The following is a 24,068-nucleotide window of genomic DNA, read 5'->3' as shown; positions in this document are numbered from 1 at the left end:
AAAACGCAAAGTTCAAACAAAAATAAATTAATTACTACTAAATGTTAAACGCATATAATAAAATACAAACAATTATTATACAAAAAATACATACATCACACACATATAACATATATATTTAAATACCATTACAAAACAATGTATAGTTTTAACAACTATATTTTTGCAAATGATATTAAATACTTCAATATTTTTCAACATTGATAACACTTATCTTAAATAGATATTCTTCACCACGAGAATTTGTCTGTCGATATTTTTGATCCACGATTTTTATGACTCAATATTTGTGTAAATCAATATTTTTGTTTTGATCTTCTGTTTCTGCACCGGTATGACCCTGGGTGCAAGCAAAGCTGAATGGGGAAGTAAGTGGTTCCTGTGTGCCCTCCAGACAGCACAATCGTTGCCAGAGTTAAGTCTGCCTCACAAAGATTGTGGCTTATTCAGTAAGAAAGCGGGTGGTAATTGACCACCAACTATCTGCTAGACAGCTTCCTCACCAAACTGCCAGCATAGAAAACCTGGGGACAGACCAGGAGTGTGACTTTCAAAAGAGTACATAGCAGGTCAGATTACATGGAACACAAGATAAACTGAAAAACAACTGTAGAAGGGAACTGCAACAACTTACCAGGGGCAGTTAGGGACTGGGCGGTCTTACTCAGTTGATTTGAAAGGGAATGCCATGAGTTGGAGTTGAAACAAGATCACCTGAACAAGATCTTCAGTCTGGAGGAGCAAACCAAACCTGTATCTCTTAAACACCAACATCAACCACAAATTCTGATACTGTGTGAGCAGACATGCACTGTTGGGGTTATGGGAGAATGAGTTTTTTATAGAGCAGCCGGGGACCCCTTATTTCCAAAGTGCTGTGCAAAACAAGATGAGGAGCGTAGCATGTATATTTGGTAGCCCAAACATAGCCCTGACAATATTGGTTCATGTACCTCATTCTCCTCTCAAAGCATCCCAGATCCACGCAACAGCATCTATGAACTTACTGTCTCATTATTTTCATCTGATCACTCCTGTGTAGTGCAAGGCAGTTCAGCAGATTATGTGAAAGGCAGCTGAGGCAGTGAGCAATGCTCTTGATATAGCAATGCTATGTTAGACTCACAGAAACTCAAAAAATAAAAATGCATGTCGGACTTCTTACCCTTTTACAGCTGGACATACACACTGGGCATTTACTCCCGAAACTGAGTCTTACTACTTCTGGAGCCAACCCATACCAGCAGACGTCGAGGCCACAGCCTACATCTTGCTCGGGTACCTTTCCGTCAGGGACTGGTCACAGATTGAAATCAACAATGTGGTGCCCATTGTGAGCTGGATCTCCAGGCAGCAGAATGGCTATGGGGGCTTTTCTTCCACACAGGTAACATCTCACCTCCTACTTAATGGAGAAAGAGTGAAACATGTTTGCTGGATAGCCGTGTGTTGATGCTGAGTTAGTGCACTCATCATTTCCAGTATCTGCCATGCAGACTGATGTCATCAATTTCAGAAGTCATTAGTGATGTTATCAATGATGTCATAGAACATGTCATGAATGATATAAAATGTGTGGTCATAAGTAGTGCATGGCAAGAGTGCAAGTTATAAATACTTGAGCTAACTATAACTGGTGAACTTCAGTGGTGTTTTGAGTTTAAATGGTTTGTGTATACTGAAACGTTCACCTAACATGCACAACATGGTTTTTGCCGCAGGGCCTGGCCTGTGGCCTTGCTCTGCACCCAACAGCCAGTCAACACCCCCCCACTGGGCATGGTGTTTTTAGCTGTGTACAGTAAGGGGTTTGCCAGAGAGCCTGCACTCAACCCCCACTAGATCAAATCCCCCTGACACACAAGACTTTGGGCCGTGTGCTACAAAGCCCACAGTGGGCACCAATCTCCAATGCTCCCCTACCCCTCAAGGTTATGAATGATTTTTTAAAACTTTTTGCTGTACAGTGCTACTCCTACAATAGTGTCACCTCCATGGTACAGCAGGAACATGCAAGCTCCAGCAGAAATATCCTTCGAACCTTACAGGAGGGCAGTGATGGGTCCTGTGCAAGTACAGCGGTATCTACAGTACGAATTTTTTAAATGTATTTTTTTCGGCAACTGGGTTGGTGGGTCCCACCTGGTTCTCCCCATTAGTGACAGGGTGGTCAGGATGTCCCTGCCCTTCCCTCTTATATTTTTTTTTTTACTAGTTGAGGATCCGAGAATGACTCCCATGTCCTGTGATAATGGGTGCAATATTTTTTTCAAGTTGTGGCCAATCAGATAGTTTGGTCCTGTGGGACTGGTGCTGGTCCTGCGGGACCGTAGTGGCAGACAGGAGAAAATGTTCATTCAGCCAATCAAAAACCCATATTTTTTTAAATACCGCAGTATTCCAGCAGGACCAACATTTCAGATATAGTGGTATTTTAACCCCTTCATGACTACTCTGAGCACCTTTAAATGCAAATTTCTTAAAAACTGCTTAACAGATTGACACTAAATAGCGAAAAGCATGGATTATTTTTCTGTAGCACTTCCCAAAATTTACTGTAGGAATCAATAAGGACCCAACTAATCCTACACTTGATGGATTGCCCCCATAACATTTCATTAAAGTGCCGAGGTGGCTGAACTTTTTTTGGGAAACTCTCATGAAGATTTGTGCAATGGCGCCAAAGTAAAAAAAAAAATATATATATATATATATATATGCGAAAACACTCATCATCAATGCTTGTAAGGCAAAAGTCCGTTTAGATAGACGAAGCGAACCCAAGGAAATGGTGCAATTATTTCTTTATTGTGAGCCCTGTACCGCCATGACGCGTTTCAGCGCATGTGGGGCCTTGATCACATGACACAGTTAGGGGAACAGTTTTCAGTTTTTAAAGTGATAGCTGTGACGTGTTGTTTCCTGGCCTTGGATAGATACGGAAAAAATATATATCATCGACTTTAAACAATGACCACAATTATCTGTCATGAACACGAAATGTGCAATCTTTGCAATGTTATTAAATATTAAATATTTAAATATAAATATAAAAAATATTAAGGGGTCGATTCCAATTCGGTAAAGAAAACTGTCCTACGATTCGTATTTGTAGCCGTTTCCGTTTCCAAAAAATACGTCTGAATGTTTACGAACCGTATGAAAAAGAAGCGAAGCTCCATACGATACGGACTCTGGTAGTGAACCATACGATCCGGACTGGGGATCGAGAACGCGATTCGTACGGAAAGCGGCAAAGGAGCAATTTGTATGGAGAACCACACATGCGCACCATAACCCTGTGATTATGGGGGTACGCATCGTACCCCTATGCTCTGCACCCCTACGCACCGTACTCCTACACACCATACACCCACGCTACGTACACCCATGCACCGTACCCCGATGTACCATACCCCTATGTACCGTACCCCTACGTTCCGTACCCCGACGCACCGTACCAGTTTGCACCGTACCCCTGCGATCATGGGGTGCACTCCCGTACCCAGGGGGGGGGTCCGTTTCGCACGCGTTTAGAGTCGATATGTGCTTTTACGGATGTTTTAAAGTCCCGTAGAGAAAGAGTCGTACTGAATGTCGTACTGACGAATTGTACTTACTGGTTCGTATAAAGCTGCCTCGATTTGTACTGCGTGTTCCGAGTGAGATCCGTACGGCTTCTTGAATCGTACGGTCTTTTGTACGATTCATACGGAGAACTGCATTGGGTACACATCGTACTACATCGTACGTACAGGTATGGTTCTGCGTACGAATCGTATGGGAAAAACGCTACGTACGGCGATTCGGACTGGATTTTACCGAATCGGAATCACCCCCTTTATGTATCAACAATCCAGTCATGTGGTTCACAATAATAAATATATGTATATATATGTATTAAATATATATATATTTTGCGGCACATCATTACTGGCGGATTGCAACAGACATCATCCACTGAAGGTAAGGAATTGTGAGGCTGACCACAGGTATCAGAATGCGTCATACCACAGTCCACCGCGGCGCCCACTAGAGGGAAATCACTATGATACAAAAAAAACAATTACCTGGTTTCTGTGTGTACGGCCCCCAGATGCCTGAAGCTCCACCTCTGAAGAAGGCCAAAGGTTGGCTGAAATGCATCAAGACTACTGGAGCTTGTGAAACTGCTGTAAATAAATCTTGAAAACGACTGCGTTGTTTGCAGCTCATTCTTTCCCTGGTGGAGAGGTTTTGTAAAAAAAAAAATATATATATATATATACGCGTCTGGCAAGATGGAAAGAAGGACTGCCTTCGTGAAATACTCTCTGCTGGCATGCTGTCAATAAATCATGTTTGAGCTGGAATTCTCTTCCGTGTGGTTCCTTCCGAAGTTGGTCTCTGCAATGGCTGGATTTATTAACAGCTTGACCCAGGTCGTGGAAGGTGCCCACTGCTTCTCACAGCAGGTCCGTGGTGGTATTTACAAGTGCTGCCTTTCTTAGGACGGATTTAAACTGGCTCCTTTGCAGATGGGAGTCTGTTTACAGCTCTATTGGCAGCAAACAAAGCGGGGCAGAGACTTTCATGAATGTTTGCAAAATTCAATTAAGGACATTTTTGACTGGGGAACAAGTACCCACAGGGGTTTCAAATGGGGCACACTACATCACCCAGAATGCCGTGAGGCCACGCCCAGTGGGGTGGGAGTGATTATTTATTAACAGTCTGCACCAAAAAATGCTTTCCCCTCGTCAATTCGGAAAAGCCACTGAAGAAAGGAGGAATCTCTTGAAACGCGTCTGGCAAGATGGAAAGAAGGACTGCCTTCGTGAAATACTCTCTGCTGGCATGCTGTCAATAAATCATGTTTGAGCTTGAATTCTCTTCCGTGTGGTTCCTTCCGAAGTTGGTCTCTGCAATGGTTGGATATATATATATATATATATATATATATATATATATATATATATATATATATATATATATATATATATATATATATATATATATATATATTATATTAATACTACACCAAACTTCACCATCCAAGAAGGCGCTGACTCCGTGTATCTTAGTTCAAGGGTTTTATTTCATATCAACTTCTGCTCATTTTTATTTTTTTTTTTTTTTTTTTTTTAGTTCAAGGGTTTTATTTCATATCAACTTCTGCTCAGACGCGTTTCGGCGGCAACCTCCGCCTTGCTCACTAACATCTGACTAAACAAAATGACGCTTTTATACATGTTTAAGCTCTCACATGAGTCATAATGGTCATTCCTAATTGGCATTCATTAGTTACCATAGTAATCATATGTTACACCCCATCAATTATTCATGTTCATTCGTTTCTGTGGCATTTTAAAATACATTTCTTTGTTCCTTACTTAGTTTTCAGTAGGCACACATTAATTATATAATTATATTCATGAATGGTACATTTTAAACATTCTGTCTTTTAAAGATCACATTAATTGGTATTTAATAGTACTGGCGGGAGGGAGCCTCTGTGTTACGTGATTTCTTGCATGTTAGCGGTGTCATGGTAACTCTGGCCTATCAATGAGGAGGTGTGTTCCCCTAAGGCCCCTGATTGGTTTCCTGGACCATGTCTTGTCTCAAATGGGCTCTGCCGTTTTAGACATCGGTTTGTTTGTCTGTGTGGCAGGGGCAGAACAAGTTTGCAGGTGACAGAAGGCGCTCGTGTGCTGAGTGAGTAACATCCTGTTTGTTGCGTGTAAGTCTGTCAGGGTTTTTATAACCCGCTACGGTGAAAACCTGTGTTTGCGCTAGTGAGCCTTTATTCTCCGTGTTTGTGACTGCTGTCTCTCACGTGTAGAGATCACAGCGTCCCGAATATCATGCAAGACAGTGTTTTATTTTCCCGCTTCGGAAAACATGCCGTTTTGCGCTAGTGCGCGTTTGTGCTCCCACTCAAAGGTAATTTCTCTTTGGAATGGAGATGCCTGTGTGCCATATGTGCCATTTGGGAGTGTTTTAATGCCAACTAATACAGGGTTTTAATATGACTATGTGATGAGATAAGTGATTGGTTTCACATTATCGCGTGTGCTGTTTACCAATGTTACAGGGTACTTGGGAAAGAGGAATCGGACGCTGCTCTAGATATGTACATTTAAGGCTTCATCTGCATTAAGCCCTATAGGGATTTTGGAATTAAGTAAGATTATGTATCGTGATTCCAAACGACGCAATGCAAGTTTGCGATTGCCTCCCCTCAGATTTTTTGGGACATTATCCAGTACGCAGTAAGTTAAGCCTTTTGCATCTCCACCATGTACTTCGTGGATATGTCTCGCTACAGGGTATGCTGGGTCCTTGTTGGTTATTGCCCTGAGATGTTGCAACACTCTGACAACACTCTGACATGTACTGGGTGAATAGTTGATCCTACGTACATTTTGCCACATATACATGTTAAAAGATATACAGCATGGTCTGTTTTGCATATATTTATATATACATATCTTCACACGCTGGTTTCAGGATACCCGGCTATTGAGGGCTCGTTGTGGGTGCGTGACCCTACGGCAGAACCTCGCCGTTATCTATTTTACACTTCTTCGCTGTGACACGACAGAAAATGGGCGCACTCCCTCTGAATTCTCAAATTAGATTTATTGCAATCTTTTCAGCATGAAAACAACACGATCTACGCGTTTCAGTGCTCCCGGCACCTTGCTCACGATCACTTTCCCATATTTTTTTGAATGCATTTAAAGCAAACAACATTGTATGATGTTACATCAAATCCTGTTTCTCATATCTGGGCATTGTGGTAATTGTAGTTTTTAGTCTTTTATGTTTGTTAAAGTTTGTAAAAAGAGTCTCTAGGTAGAGTTTGTACCATTCATTTAACAAAGAAAATAATAACTCCTTATTTTCGTTTGGAGCTCTTTTCAACATAAAGTGACAAATAACTTTTTGTTTTGTTTAAGTTTTTCAATGTCTCTGGCCATCCAGGCTATTCATGTCGTTTACAATCCCTCTGGTGGGATTTGTCATTTGTTCTTTATAGTAGTTGGGGTTCTTTTCTTTTTTTATATCTTATTCAGATTGTAGTTTTTGGTTTTAAACTTCACAACCTCTCCCCTTCTCATGTGTCTCATTTGTATTTCAGAGATGAATATATAACTCCTCCGATTGGTTGAGGCCGTGCGGGTTTAGAGTTCTGAAATTTAGGATGTGGCGTGACTCCTTTTGCCTTAAGGCTTTTTCTCGATCTCCTCCACGAATATTCTTTGGTATTGTTTCTATCCCAAAGAATTTCAGTTTCAGCCAATCCCCATTGTGTTTTTGCTCCATATGTTTTACCACCGCATTTGCTCTGTCCTTATGTGTCGTAGCTCTTGCATGTTCCATTATGCGTTTTTTTAGTTCTCCTTTCGTGCTACCCACATACATTAGGGGGCATGGACATTCTATTCCGTAGACTGTATACTCAGTTTTGCAAGTAATCAGTTGACGTATCTGCCATTTTTTATTGTTGGGCATTGGTACTTCCTTTGTTTGTTTTGCGATTTGGCACATTTTGCACCCATAACATTTGACGAAACCAGTGGTTTTGAGCCAATCTTTCTTTTTGTTTGTTTTGCAGTGACTGTGGATCAATTGATCCTTGAGGTTCGGTGCTCTCCTGTACGTCACAATTGGATGTTTTCCCACTAGTTTCCCTACTGTATCGTCCAGATGTAGAATCTTCCAGTTTTTTCTCATGATTTGCACAAGTTCCTTGCTATTTTCAGAGTAATCGGTAATGAGTCTAATTGGTTCCTGTTCAATTTTGTTCTCATCTTTACTTTAGCGTTTTAAACATTCCGGTCTGGGTTTCTCATTTGCTTTTTTCCAACATTTCTCAATGTTGCCCTGATTGTATTTGCGATTTTTAAATCTTCTTTTTGTTATTGCGCTGTGTTTTTGCCATTCAGATTCTTCGCTGCATATTCTTCTGATGCGAAGAAACTCCCCATACGGGATGCTTGAGATCAGTGTTGCTTGGTGGAAGCTTGTCGCTTCCAATGTTGCATTAGTGGCCGTGACTTTTCTATGTAGAGTCATTTGGATATGATTATCCTTGATGTAAATGCATGTATCCAGGAATGTTACTTCTTTGTTGTTAATTTCATATGTGAAAGTCAATCCTGTCATGCTGCCATTAATGATCTTGTAATAATCTTCAAATTCTTCTGGAGTTCCATCCCAGATGATCAAAAGGTCATCTATGAACCTTATCCAGCACATGATTTTACAAGTAAATTGATCATTCTCTGATGCCCAAGCCATTTCCTTTTCCCAGTACCCCATTGTGAGGCATGCATAGTTCGGGCTAAAAGAAAAACCCATTGCGGTTCCATTACACTGTCGATATAGCTCCTCCCCAAATAGGAAGATATTTTGAGACAGACACAATTTAATCATGTCCTGTAACATTTGGTTATGGTTTTTGTATTTGATGTCTCTGTTTTGCAAAAAGTAGTTGCACGCTTTCATCCCAATGTCATTATGTATGTTCGTATACAAAGATACGACGTCCATGGATATCAATTGATAGTTTTCTTGCCACGGGGTATTTTCCAGTCTCCTCAACAGGTCATTGGTGTCCTGAATATATGAGCTAAGTTTTGTCACATGTGGTTTGAGGAAATAATCAATATAGTTTGAGACAGGTTCTAACAAAGAGCCTTTTGCGGATAGAATTGGTCTGCCTGGGGGTTTCCTTCGATCCTTGTGGACCTTTGGCAGGAAATAAATTGTGGCTGTTATTGGGTGATAGGTTGTTAAATAGTTTTGTTCATCATCATCAATCAGGTTGTTAAGCTTCCATTGTCTTAGTTTTTCATCCAACTTGTTCTTTATTTCCGGCGTAGGGTTGGTTTTTAGCCTTTCGTAATATTTAGTGTCTTTCAATTGCCGATGAGCTTCAGTGATATATGAACTCTTTTCCCAAATCACTATGTTCCCTCCCTTGTCCGCCATTTTTATTTCTATCTGGTCATCTTTGGTTAGGTTTCTTAATGCCTCTCGTTCTTTCGAGGTTAAGTTATCTTTGTAGTTAGATCCCTTGATTTTGTATAGGTCCTGGATCACAGCTTCTTGAAATATATCCACCTTGTTTCCCGCAGGTAACTGGGGATAAAATTTGGATTTTGGTTTCATTTTGCTGATGTCTGCTCCTGTTTGTGCAATTGCTTGGCTAAGGGTTGTTTCATTTTCATCAGTTACATCTATGTTTAATAGGGTGGTATATGCCTCCGCTTCTTTTACCAATAAGTTTGGAGTACCTTCTTCTTCCATTTGTGGTCTTTGGGTCTTTTTTTTATTTTCTTCAAAAAACTTTGCCAATTTGATCTTTTTTATGTACAGGTAAAGATCTATTCGAACTTGAGTTATGTTCATCTTTTTCTTGGGGCAGAAGTTTATGCCTCGTTTTAAAAGCATGGTTTCTGTCTCAGTGATTGTTCTTTTAGAGAGGTTGATAATTTGTAGTTCATCATTTATTTCCCCCTCTTCTGGCGCATGCTCCGTGTTTCTGTGCCCACTTTCTCGGTTGGTTGATTTGTTTCTGTTGCCCCTTCTTGTCTTTTTTTGCTTGTAGTCCATTGTCGTCCTCTTCCCCTTCCTCTTGTTTGATTTTGCGCGCCCCGGTTCTGTTCCCACTGTCGTTGTTGTAACACGAGGCGCATATCCTCTAAAAAAGGCATTCTTTCAGTATTTGCTGATGTGCTTGGTTCACCCTCATTTCCTTCCATTGATATTAATGAGCATGCAGAGGAGGCACTGCTGGACATATTTGAGCCTCGGTTTTTTGGGGATAGTTGTTTGAAAAAATCATATTTCCTAGAGAAGGTAAATATGCAACCCTCCTCGTAGTCCACAGTATCACGTATGAATTTATTGTGCTTGCGCTCTCTCACTGTGTCCTCATGTTTTTCAATCTGGCTTTCCAGTTCTTCCTTAAATTTAGTCATTTCATTGTTGCGTTTTAGTGATGTAACTTCTTTCTTCATTTCCTTAAGTTCTTCCTGTATCTTATTTAGGCTAATTTCAATGTGTTTCACTAGAATTGCTACTAATCCAAGTGAAGATTTTAGGATGAATTCTCCCCATTCTTCCAATAACTCATTTGATGTATCTTGATGACTAGGCATCAACATTATTCTCAGGCCTCTCGGGATCCTTTGTACTTCCAGATATTTTTTAAGTGTTATCAGTTCCCAAGATTTATTAATCTCTTTGCGGCTCAGTTTTTCCCACATTCTCAATTTACTTTTCACATCCGATTTGGGAGTGTCCGATTTCGTGTGTTTTTCTCCCTTGTCCTTTTCCGCATTGCCTTTCACAAACATCGTTGTTAGCAATTCATCCCGTTTTGCTGCCCTTTGTTCCATTGTGTTTTCAATCGCTGATATTTATTTATTAAACTTTTATCGTGGCACGTGGTAATTCAGAGATCGTACTTGCACACATTACAATTAGGTGGCTTTCGCACGTTTCATTCCGTGATGAATTTTGAGTCGCGATCTTTTTAAACCCCAATGTGTTGCGTTTCTGACACAAACTGACTGTTTCTCGCGCTTCTCATGCGCGCTTAGTCTGGGCGGATTAGCTGCTTCCCAACACAATCACACTATTACCTCCTTGCAGAGCGGTGTGTGTGTCGCGAGCTGTTGCCGCCTCCTTCTCCTCGTCAGCGTTCGCTCCGGTCGGGTGAAATTGAATCTTCACACGCTGGTTCCAGGATACCCGGCCATTGAGCGCTCGTTGTGGGTGCGTGACCCTACGGCAGAACCTCGCCGTTATCTATTTTACACTTCTTCGCTGTGACACGACAGAAAATGGGCGCACTCCCTCTGAATTCCACAATTAGATTTATTGCAATCTTTTCAGCATGAAAACAACACGATCTACGCATTTCAGTGCTCCCGGCACCTTGCTCACGATCACTTTTCCATATTTTTTTGAATGCATTTAAAGCAAACAACATTGTATGATGTTACATCACATCCTGTTTCTCATAGCTGGGCATTGTGGTAATTGTAGTTTTTAGTCTTTTATGTTTGTTAAAGTTTGTAAAAAGAGCCTACCCCCAAATGGCTTACTCCCTGTTACCATAGGAACAGTTCATGGATAACTTTAGTAAGCACAGAGGTTAGAAGTTCACCACACTATGTTGCTAATCGTAACAATTACTGTGCTGGAGTTTTAAAAGTTTTCCATAGGAACCATTAGTCGTAGCTATAGACTCTGGTAAAGAGCTGGTAAAGAGTTAGCTCAGTATTATACTTCAAGTTATAAATATCATTTCTATTTTTAAATGTTTCTAACTAATATTATCACACTAAATAATAGTGAAATGTTGTCAGAAAAAGAAGACGTATATACTTTTTCTTATTAACTTTTATTAAAACAACAATAAATAACTGGAAACGTAACTTAAAGATAACAATGTAATAAATAACTAGAAACATAACTTTAAGAAAACAATTAAACAAAATGTGATATGGACTCCAAGGGAAGTAGGGTAGGTAATCTGCAAAACAAAAATGAAAATAAGTGTTCAAAATTAGATTGTTGTGACTAAATGAGATCAAACATTACAAGTTAAGGTAATACTTGGTGATATTTTTTAATTTGCACATCTGCAGTGTGCCTGATACATTCCACCTCTCTTATAGGCCCACATTCAAGAGGTGTCTGTACGGAAGTGCCTACTGCGTCAGTCTTACAATATGGACCAACAGGTCTTAAAAATGATTCAGAGATGAGACAGAATTAGGTGAGAGATCAAGTCATTATGCAGGACAATATTCTTTGGGGCTTATTTACAAGCCTGTTGCTCCCCTTTTGCGTTACGTTTCCCATGTTAAAAGTGACGCAAAAGTGGCGCAAAGGGCTTGTAAATAAGCTCCTTTATTTCTAATGTATTTAATCAGAGGCATTGTATAACTAGGCCGCTCTGCTTACCTTGTGTAAACACTGTGACCAACAGAATTCACAACTTGAACTTCGCTTTGGTTGTACACAGCAGATTGGTCAGCAGCGCCCATAACTTTAAAAGAGAAAGAGAAACGATGTGAGAGAGAGTGAGAGAGAAAAAAACAACATTAAAACTGTGAGAGATAAAGTTATAGATGGAGCAGGTAATACTGGAGAAAATCTTCAAAGCTCACCTTTTGCCTTCGTTGTGTGTCCAAGCACATGCTGGTTCATAGTGCACCCTCCAGTTTAGTGATCTGAAAGATAGTATATAGAGTGAGTAATAGCATAGTACATACAACTGCACAAGTATATTTTTGGTTTATTTATTTGTACACTCAGGATAATGTATTTCATCAACTTCCACTGTAAGGTGGTGTCTGTGCCCTGTTTTTCTTCCAAAGTAGTATATCCCATGCACTCCCACTGCATAGCGGAGAGTTCTCAATATTGCATACCTAGACTGTTGCACCCCATTGATTACCGGAGTCTGGAGGTGAGTTCTTTTTCTTGCGCACTCAGGGGCAGATTTACAAGCTCCTGTTGCCACTTTTCCCATGTTAAAAGTGACACAAAAGTGGTGCAAGGGGCTTGTAAATCCGTCCCTCAGACTGTTGTAACTTATCTATTCTCACTGCTCGGAGGTAAATGTGCAATCCTATGCAGTGAAGCTACTGCACACTACCCACTCCCTCCGTCCACAGATGACTTGTCGTTGTTTCAGAAACAAGCTTCTTTGCTCACCTTGTGCCATTGGCGTGATTCAAAGAGGGTGCACCACATGTCGAAGCAACCTTCTCAGGCTTTGTTACAATGGCCACGCATCATCGCAGAATCCACGAATGTAGAGCTTTGTAGGTGTTTTGGGGGGAGGGATGACGCCAATTTGTGGAACACAACATGTAAGATAAAAAGGAAGTTAACATTGTGTGTCATTTCTTTATCAAAGGAGAGAGAAAGTGAAAGAGTGATTGAAAAGAATATTCGGAGTTCACTTTTCTGTCAATGTTGTGTTTTTCACCACCTGCCGGGACATAATGCACACTGAAGCTTTACATATAAAAGATACTAAAAGAAAGATGTTATGATTGGTGTTTGTTACTATCTTAATGTGGAGTTGAATAACATTGCCCTTTCACACACCTTCCCTCTCGGATTTAAAAACAACTATTTGTATAGTTTATATTCCGGACGTTTGACCGATTATAAAAATGTTCCTTGTATTGGAAAAAATGTATATAAATGCAATTAGATTCGATATATAGGATTGCGTTCGCCTAAATCGCTGCGTCGGTTTTTTGTATCCAGTCTGCTGAAGCCCATCGACTCCCTCCGATGCGCACCCAGGCTTCATTGCTCACCTTTTCGTGGACAGGATACCTTCTACATCATGCAGTCCCGCTGTGCCACCAAGAAGTCTGACATATGGTGCTGAGTCTTGATATCAGTATGGTTAATGACATACTTGTGCTCACATCATCATTGCAGGTTCCTCACCCGCTCAGTCCTTGTAGTACCACTAACTCAGTGACCAAAGAGGCCACACACGTAGTGGTGGGCCCTTTTACTCGGTCATTCGGGCCTAAATGAGGGGTCCGAACCTTTAGGACGGGCCATCACAGTGCTTGGGATGGGAGCAATTCTAAAATGGCGTAGAGCACGTGCGCCCCATCTTTTTAATTGGTAGGGTCACGTGTGTAGTGACGCGTGTGCTGGATGGGTGTGGTGTGGGTGTATACCAGCCATGAGGAAGTGTGTGTGTGCCGTTCTAACAACTAGACCTGGAACTAAGAAATCACTACAATGGAAATCTGGGCAATGTTTCGTTTTTGTTTTTTCCTGGTTGCGTAAGTGGAGTGGGCTGGCCTGACGTATGCCAGTGCTGCGCGAGGCTCTGAACCATGATTTGGAGCTATGGGCATGATTCCGTCGTTAGCTATATGAAAAATCATGTGATTCGGGTTTCCATTTTGTAGTGCTGACGTCACCCGGGTCTTAAACGTAAATGTGTGATTATATCTGTAAAGTTCCACAACTTAGCCAGCATTGAAGGCACGGGGTATCACTAACTCTGGTGGATATGACGCATTTCTGCGATTATGAATGTTTGCTGTACATTCAGTGGAGTGTTGTAGCTGTAGTAATTAATACAGGGCTATAAAAGGTTTAAGTTGCATTTTTTGGCACATGAAAGGCAGCTAATATATGTATGTATGTGGTTATTTGGGTATACTGTCAAACTTGCAAAGAGTGTCCCGTGCACACGATTATCTAAAAGGTTCCCTTTGTAATATTGACCTGTCAAGGGTCCACCTTCTTGTTTGCACTCCCTTTGCGATTTTGATTGTTAACTCGACCATGGAGTGGTCTGATAACAGAGCTGGAATATATGCGGAAGAGTCAACCACCGAAAATAACATTTAATCGATAAGAAAGAAATTAATCCGAGAGTGGTGTCTATATCTGTGGCTATAGAAAGAATAATCTCTACTCTTGCCCTCCAAACATCTAACAAGTTGAAGTCTTTCATAGGATTTTTAAGCTCAGATTTCGTTTTGTGTGAGGAAGAATTAGTAACCCTAGAAGTCCGATCCAGGGTTTGGTCAAAAACCAAATTGAAATCACCCCCCAGAATGACAGGGACAATTAAGTTGGAAAGACTTGCTTTTAAGATGACCAAATGTTCTGGACAATCTTGATTGGGGCCATAGTATGCTGCACACGTCATGCGGAAACTGTCCACCACTAAAGACGCTGTCAACCATCTACCTGAGGTGTCCGTGTCGTACTTCTCAACTCTAATCCTGCTATTCGCCCGAATTATCATTGCCACTTCCTTAGTACTCCCACTTTGATTAGAGCAAAGAAGATCCTGAACCCAACTTAGTTTTCTAAAAGCTATCTTGCATTCTTGTGGCTCAAGATGAGTCTCTTCTAAGAGACAGATGTGGGCCCCTGATTTCCTCAAAAACTCACATATTCTGTTTAGTTTCCTACCTTCCCTTAAACCATTAACGTTCCAGCTCACTATTTTGATTTTATTTTAAATATTTGTCATATGAATGAGCCGAGCATGCTAAGCGCAATGAGAGTCTTGAGATTGTATATTGAACACTTACCGAACTTCGGGTTCTCACTTGGGAACCTATTAGCTAATCGTGCGAACGGGACACTCATTGCATTTGTGGGGTAGGAGACATGTCTCTCTACCTTAGCAGGGGCTGGTTTTTGCTGGGTTTGTTCCCCTGACCTGTTTTGCACCGGACCTACTTTATCAACGAATACCTACATTCAGGTACCCGCTGAGCGCCACATCTTCCTGAGATTCATCCAAACCCATTCTCCCCCTCTGTAATACTGTCGAACTTGATGCTTGAAATCAGTGTTCAAGGCTCGGAGTCGCATCCAGATCCTGTTATTGTAGAGAAATGACGTAATCTATGTGTGCCTGAAAATGTACTGTAAATACAGTGCTCATGTAAATTGCTGATATAGTTTTGGGTCGACTTCGTGCTATATAAATATGCTAAAAAAAAGAAAAATCGAGCAATAGCACAATTTACTACACACTTTCTTTGCAGTATTGTAATGATCAAGTTTGTACGTTCATATTTGTAGAATGAGCGAGAGAAAGTTATATAATCAAAGTTTTTGTTACTGGCAGAAGTAAGATGGCTGCATACGCTATTTATAGCACAACATAATGTGGTAGGGCACAGGAGCAGCATTTTACAAACATAATAAATATACAGACACAGATAGATAGTTGTAGTGGGTACGGGCACCTGTGCTCGGCTCCATTTTATTACGTTGCTGTTGGTAACAAGTAGAATAGTAATCATTATATCATACACAGATATTCAATCGTAAATGGTTTATGACCTGCTGTACAAAAGAAGGAGCACTATATGTGAAATCATACACAGAAGATTCTATCGTAAAGGGTTCATGAGTTGTGATGCACTGAGGTAGGGGCGGTTTGTGTGGAGCCTTTGATGATGCGTGCTTCAGGCAGACCGCACTGTAAAAATGTGTTTTGACTATTGAATTTTGCCTTAATAAGGGCATGTGGTGATTATTTATGGTGTACTGAGTTAGTGATACATCTGGTGTTTAGCGTGTTCTCACCCTGCGATGATGCGTAGTCTGAACGGGCTGCACTCAAACCATTGAATGTTGCATACTGGATTGCATGACTTTGAGGGGGAAAAAAAACTACCATCGATGGTTATCAATTGTTCTTCAAACTAGGCCTACTGATTGTTCCCCATAACAAATGAAACAATTGCACTTCACGCAGTGCAATTTTAAGTTTCTCAAAATGGGGACGTATATCTGGTGGCGATGTTGCAGATTGGGAGCATTTGGTTTTCTTAACCGATTATAGTCAAGTTGTAAACCCTGCTGTTCGCAATGTAGATGTTAGGGTGGACTGCATCATCTGCAATCATGGTTGAAGTGGAAGATAGAATATATATAGAATACATTGTTAAAATATGTATATTGCCGGGACATTTCAAAGGAATAGTGTGTCTCACCGCAACATAAAAGTCTTCACTCTTCTTTGCGATAATTCATGTGAATTTTAACAAAATGAAAACACATACAGTACAATTGTTTCTGCATTAAATAAATGAAGGTTGAATTTCCTACTGTCCGTAGTATACATGCAAAGTTGACTTCAAGTTGTGAATCCTGCTGAGTTTAAATTGAAGGCAGTAGATGACACACACTTCGATGAATGCTTTTTTGTCACAGTTATCAAAATCTGAGGACACAGTACAGTTGTCTTTGCCTTAAATAAATCAAGAAAGAATGTAATATTGTCTGTAGACCTCAAGCGCCACTGGTACCAAGTTGTGAACCCTGCTGGTCGCAGTGTACATCAAAGGCAGTAGTTGACACAGACATCAAGGAATGCTTTTTTTGTCACATACAAAATCTGAGGACACAGTACAATTGTCTCTGCCTTAAATAAATCGAGACTGAATTCAATGTTGTCTTTAGTGCTACTGCGCCACTTGTACCAAGTAGTGAACTCTGTTGATCGCAGTGTACATTTGAAGGCAGTAGTCAGATTAGCTATTGAGGAATATTTTTTGTAGCATCCTTTAACAAAATTGTCTCTGCCTTACATAAATGAAGGATAACTTGAATGCTGTCTGTTGTGTAGATGAAAAGCTGAATTCAAGTTGTGAACCCTGCTGTTCGCAATGAACATCTTAGGTTGCACTGCATTATCTGTAATGTACCCCATACATTGACTATTGCATACAGGACTCATGAACTGGTATCAAGTGGTGAACTCGGTTCATCATAGTGTACATTTGAAGGCAGTACTTACTACAGTAATTGAAGAATGTTTTTTGTTGCATTATTTACCAAAATTGTCTCTCTGCCTTACATAAATGAAGGCTAACTTGAATGCTGTCCGTAGTGTAGATGGAAAGTTGAATTGAAGTTGTGAACCCTGCTGTTCGCAGTGTAGATTGAAGGCAGTTGACACAGATATGGACAAATGCTTTTGTCACTTATTTAAACAAAATCTGAAGACATATTGTAGAATTGTCTCTGCATTAAATAAATGAAGGCTGAATGTCCTACGGTTCATACTTTAACAAATCTGAGGACATAGTACAATTGTCTCTGCTTTAAATAAATTGAGACTGAATTCAATGTTTTCTGTAGTGCTGTTGCGCAACTGATAACAAGTTTCAATCCTACTAACCGCTGTGTAGATTGAAAGCATTACTCAGCACAGATACCGACGACAAATTTAGATCCAAAGTTGAATTCAAGTTGTAAACCCTGCTGTCCGCAGGGTAGATCGAAGACACTAGTCAATGCAGACACAAGTCTGGGGTGCTGTGGGGCTGAGTTCTCAATGGGCCTGTATCGAGGAGGCATGTGGTTATTTGGTCAGTGCACGTCCCATCACGGGGGTCGTCACTGTCCTGAGCGGAAGGGGTACCGGGTAGCATGGTCCACCAAGACCAGGATAAACCTGTTGCCCATGGCTGTCTTGGGGTACAGTGGCCCCACAATGTCGATGCCCACCCGTTCAAAGGGGGTACTGACTACAGGAAAAGTCTGGAGAGGGGCCTTGTGCCGCCTTCCACTTTTCCCACTTGCCTGGCAAGTTTGACAAGTCCTACAATGAGTATCTGAACTCTTTCACATCTGGGGCCAATAAAAGCGGGAGACAAGCCTTTCAAAGGTCTTGTTCTGCCCCAGATGACCAGCTAAGGGAACATCATGAGCCAAACCCAGTAGGAAGGCTGTGAAGCACTGGGGTACCAGCAGCACATGGGCTGACCCAGGCTCAGCAACCTTAGGCTCGATATACAGGAGACCATTCTCCCAGTAGATCCAATGTGATCCAGAGTGATCACCTGCTGCCTGGTTTGTGGCCTGTTGCCTCACACACACAAGAGAAGAGCACTTCTTCTGCTCTTCACAAAATTCCTCCCTGGAGGGACCCCCTTCTTCCTGCCAATGGGTCAGCTCAGGTAGGTTCCCCAGTTCAGAAACTTGCTCACCAGTGGGCTCCAGGGCATCCCCCTCAAGGTCTGCCTTCTCTTGGACCGTGGGAACAATGGGGGCTGGTGTCCCGCGCCCCTTACCTCTTCTCTTTAAGGCAGGTCCCTGGGCCATACTTTCAGGCTCCAGGGTCTCTTGAACCCCCTTAGCTGCCATAGACCGAGTGGTCACACATGCCCACTCAGGCAGACCCAACATCTCTAAAGGTGCCTTCCTCTCCACCTTAGCCCAAGGGGAGATTTCTAAATCATTGCCTAACAGACAATCAACAGGCATGGATGACCTCACAGCTACTTGAAGAGTACCAGATACATCCCCCCACTCAAAGGGAACTTGAGCCACCTTGCAATGGCTCTCTGTGTTGTCAGCAGCAACAACTGGGAAGAATGCATGAAGGACTACCTGCTCTTCAGAGACCAAGTGACACTTGACAGCTGTCACACTTGCTCCTGTGTCTCTGAGAGCCTCCACTCTATGGCCATTGATGGTCACCCAATGCCTGTATTTTTTAGTGTTATCAGGCAGCTGAGTTCTAGGGGCCATCTCAAAGTCTCCTAATGAGACAAGGGACATTTCTGTGGGACCCCACCCCCCTTGGGCACCCCTCTCCTCCCCACCCAGGGCTACACTGGCCAACTGACGGGGTGGTGCATGGGGTGGCACATACTGTCCTTTCTGAGGACACTGGGGATCATACCAACGGTGTCCCACCTGCTTACACTGAAAGCAGGTAACAGGCCCCCTATGAACAGGTTTACCTGTTGGGGGTCCTGACTACTTTTCAGGGGGAGGCTGGGAACCCTTGCCTTGGTTCCCTTGGGAATTACTTTGGGGACCTTTTTGGAACTCCCTCTGTTTACCCTTGTCCCCCCCACTCTTCTTCTGGGGACCTGCCCACCTTTAGCGGAGTCTCCCACAATACCCTTGTGGACCCTGGTACTGACCCAGCGTCCGCCTCCTCAGCAAGTTTTCTAGGGTTAGTCAACTTGCTATCAATAAGGTGCTGGCGTAGCTCTGGAAAACAATTAGCAGATAAGTGCTCCCTGGCAATCAAATCATAGAGTGCTTGAAAATTATCAACATTGCTACCCCTCACCCAACCATCCATAGCTCTGCAAAAGAAAGACATATATTCTACCCAAGTGGTTCCCTCCAGTTTCTTACAATTATGGAACCTCTGTCTATTGAGCTCTGGAGTTAACCCAGTTAACCCATACCTTGTCATCAGTGCTTCCTTCATGTGGTTATAAGACATCCTATGTTCACCGGGCAAGTCTAACAAAGTATCCCTACCTTCAGTGACAAAGCGGCCCCACAACCCCGCTCCCCAATCCTTCTCAAGGACCCGGTGGCCCAACATTGCTATCTGATAGGCTGCAAACCACTGACCAATATCTTCACCTTTGTGAAAATCTTTGATGACATCCTTGGGGATATGTACCCTGCCTGCTGAAGGCACAGATGGTGCGCTGCCACCAGAGGAACTGATCTCTAACTACTTGGCCTTGATCTCTAACTCCCTCATCATTCAATCATGCTCCATTCTCATTCTCTCTCTTTCCAAAGACAACCTGTTATTCTCTGTTTCCCTCTGACCCTCCATCTTAAGCTTATCCAACTCTAGCTTCAGTGCTCTATTTCTCTCCTGATGGAAGAGATGCTGCTGCCAGGTGGGGACGGCACCCCTTACCTGGCTGAAAATTCTGGCCCATCATTTTGCCCATCTGCATCCCCAACAGGCTCCACCACAAGATCAGGGACATTTCTGGCTTCTACCCAGGCCCTCAGCGCCTTTTGGTAGACTTCCTTTTTAGAAATGCCTGGTGTAGCAACTTTCAATTTCCTGCAGAGATACTTGAGCTGTTTCACAGTGTAGGTTTCCAACCTCTCTTTGTCAAAATCAAGATCCATAGATGCAACAGAGGCTGCTTTACTCATGGTAGTAAGAATTGGGAGTCTTCATAAAAAAATAACAAGTCCAAGGAAAAAGATTCTATCTAAAAAAAGTATGTGGTCGCGTTTGGTCTGCACTCACTAGTAGTGTACACCAATCAATATATGAAACACAAATGCAAAGTCCAAATCCTCACTGCTGACCACCAATGTTAGATCTGGGGGTCTCTAGTTGGCAATGGTATTCACCTTTGTCCAAATAGGGACCCTTACTTCTAAGTCAGGATAAGGGGATTACACTCCTTAACAACCCATGCTCACCCCCTTGGTAGCTTGGCACAAGCAGACAGGCTTATCTCAGAGGCAGTGTGTTAAGTAATTGTGAATATACACAGTTGTACAGTGAAGACATTACATATGGACACAACACAGGTTTTATAAAAATAAGTTATCTTTATATAGACTTAGCACAAGACCACAAACAACAAAAATCCACAATACTACACTTAAGATTACTTAAAAGATGATCAAAGTCTCTTAGTTCAAGTTGATGATAAATGCATCAAAGTTCTCAACACAGTACCTGGATGCGTTACGCAAAGTAAACAAAAGGCTCGCAAAAGGGGAGATGCGTCGGTTCCGTGATCCGGGGGGAACGGTTGCGTCCTTCCTCAATGCTTGCGCAGAGTATGGGACTTGTCGTGAGCCTTACCGGTGCGGAGGTGATGCGTAGATTCTCGGCTTGCGTGCCCATTGCGGTGCGCAAGATGGCCCCTTGATGCGATGCTATGATCTGGTTGCGATGCGAGAAGATGGCGCCTTTGATGCGGCGATGCGATGACGATGCAATGACGCCCTGGCAGCCTTGCGACAACTCTGTACTTTGGAGCCGCGACAGGCCCTTCGACACGCTTCTCCGGTGATGCGATGGCGACTCTCTCGATGGCGTCACGCTTCTCCAGTGATGCGACAGCAGGCAGCTTCGATGAACAGACGCTTCCAGAGAGATGCGGCGAAGGCGTTGCGATGATTTCAGCGGCGACACGCTTCTTTTCGATGCGTCGCGCTTCCAGCTGCCAGCGGCACGCAAGTGACTGGAGTCAGAATTCCCAGCAAGGAAATTCAAGAGGGAGCTGGAGGTGAAGTCTTTTGGCCCTGAGACCTCAGCAGGAAGCAAGCACAGTTCAAGCCCTTGGAAAACATTCTGTAGATAAATGAAAGTCCTTAAAAGTTCCTTCTCCTTTCCATTGGCAATTAAGCAACCACTGCAGGCCAACCCAGCAAACAGCACACTAGCAGAGTGGTAGTCCAAACTCCTGCAGCTTCCTTGGTTCTTCTCCTTGGCAGAAAGGTTTCTTGTTCCAGAAGTGATCTAAGTCTGTGGGACTGGGGCCCAATATTTATACCCCCAAATAATTTTTTCTCTGAAGGCAGAGAGGCCTCTGCCTAGTTCACACCTGTTCCTGAGCACTTTGTTTACATGACTCTCCTCTTCCTTTCACTGTGCAGGGCAGAGACATCAGCCGCCCCACAGGAGGTGGAGCCAGCACAGGGGAGGGAAGATGCAGCTCTGGAGCCCTCTGTTGACATGATTCCTTCTCTTCTTTCACAGTGCAGGGCAGAGACATCAGACACGCCACAGGGGGTGGAGCCAGCATTGTAGAGGCAAGGCCCAGCCCTATTCAGGTTCCAGATGTACTCCTCCTTCTCATCTGGATGCTAATCTCCCTATTCACCACTGGGCTGCCCCCAGCCCGTATCCTGGAATCCCCCAGCCCTGTCACACACAAACCCAGACAAGGAATACACAACCCAGCAGAGGCAGGCCCAAAAGGTTAGGCAAGCAAATACCTACTTTCTAAAAGTGGTATTTGCAAACACAGAATATTAAAATAAACTTTACTAAAAGATGTATTTTATTATTCTGAGTTCAGGCATACTAAATTCGAATTTCCACCATGTTCCCTGAGTCAGTTAGGATTATAAGAATGTAATAATTTAACTGCCCATTCTGGCCTATGAGAACAGGTAGCCTTCAATAGTGAAAAACGAAAATGGCTGTAATTCACTATTAGGACATGCTACACACATCAAAGCATGTCCTACCTTGTACTTACAATGCACCCTGCCCATGGGCCTACCATAGGGGTGGCTAATATGAAGCAAAGGGAAGGTTTAGGGACTGGCAAGTGGGTGCACTTGGCCAAGTCGACATGGTAGTCACAGACTACACACAAGCCTTGCAATGGCAGGCCTGAGACACACTTTACAAGCTGCTTCTGTGGGTGGCACAACCAGTGCTGCAAGCCCACAGCAGCATTTGATCTACAAGCCCTGAGTACCCATGGTGCACTGTACTAGTGGCTGCAGGTAAATCAAATAACCCAATCATGGACTAACCAATTAGTACATCAATTTAACATAGGGAGCACTTGCACTGTGGCACTGACTAGCAGAGGCACAGGGCCCAAAACATATAAACAGCAAAAACATATCAAAACAGAGGAGGCAATTCATCAAAAATGGAAGGGAGACTCACGCCAAAGATGTCAGGTCTAACACGGCCCTTCTTACTTTTCCCCGAGGACCAAAGCTGCAAAGGAAATCCTCTATGCTGCATGTGATGAGTATTCCCATGGTGAAGGTGGGTTTCCTGAGTAGGCACTCATCCCCTCCCGTATGGTCGAGCAATGAAAGCACTGCCTTCCACTTAGTGGGTTGTTGAGGCCTCTGACGTTTAGGCTGACTACCTTGACCTTCATCGGTGGTGGAAGAGCCATCTGAAGCTGCGACTAAAGCTGTGAGGCCTGTGCAGAGGGATAGAGCTCAGAAGGGACCCCGTGGACACATGCAAATGGACAATTCCTGATAGAGGAGCACTGAATAAAAAGCTCACCGGAGAGATGACCCACCCCATTCCCTAACAATAAAAACAACCCCGGAAACAATAAATCAACAGCCTGGGCAAACCCACGAAACCATCTTGAAGCTGGTCAGTAGGAAGTGTAGTGTGCCAAGGGAGTGAGGGCGTCCCAATTCAATGAAGAGAAAAAAATCCCCCTCTTCCACCAGACCCAAAGAGGATAGAAAAAACCCAAAAGCACGTTACCCTCCGTCATTAAAATCCAGGGAGTCCCCCTCTGCGTCAGCCATGGTCCGTAGAACTGCAGACCGCTCCTTAATGATTGAGACGCGGAGGCGACCCAAACCCCAACCTCCCCAGGGCCATCGACCCGGGGGCTTCTGTATGTCCAACTACGGGGCATCCGGTTGGACATAGTTTGTCTTAAGACAGACTTAAGTTAGGATTTTGTCTTAAGTTTGTCTTAAGTCTGTCTTAAGACAAACTTAAGACAAAATCCTAACTTCTGTGAATACCAAAAGTAGTAAGTTTAGGAGTTTGTCTTAAGTTAGTTCTGTGAATCGGGCCCATTCTTTTTGAGTGAGAAAAGGTAGATTTATATTCCTTAAGCCTGTATTGCCTGGTTCCTTTTTTGGGGCAATACTGGTTAGGAGTGAAGTAAAACTGAAGACTAATGAACAGAAAAATGCATGTATTTTGGCTCAGGTAATACATAGGCCCTATGTATGTGTTGGGACTAGGTCTAGGCCATGGTCTAACAGATCAACGTTTTGGTGGCTAAATATGGCTT

The 24,068-nt window shown here is 42.7% G+C and overlaps 1 protein-coding gene across 1 annotated transcript in view; it reads left to right on the top strand.

The window, feature by feature from the left end:
• The window catches only part of LOC147706481 (alpha-2-macroglobulin-like protein 1), a 690,635-nt gene that overhangs the window by 543,793 nt on the left and 122,774 nt on the right, over nucleotides 1–24,068 (top strand). Inside the window, exon 19 of the mRNA XM_086929617.1 lies at nucleotides 1,176–1,387. Within this exon, the coding sequence (XP_086785743.1) occupies nucleotides 1,176–1,387 (212 nt within the window). The remainder of the gene's footprint in view (nucleotides 1–1,175; nucleotides 1,388–24,068) is intronic.

This window comes from Lissotriton vulgaris, chromosome 7, assembly GCF_964263255.1.
Source record: "Lissotriton vulgaris chromosome 7, aLisVul1.2, whole genome shotgun sequence".
Classification (NCBI taxonomy): domain Eukaryota; kingdom Metazoa; phylum Chordata; class Amphibia; order Caudata; family Salamandridae; genus Lissotriton; species Lissotriton vulgaris.
Note: the sequence above shows the minus strand (reverse complement) of the source record. Positions and strands in the feature narration are given on the sequence as shown.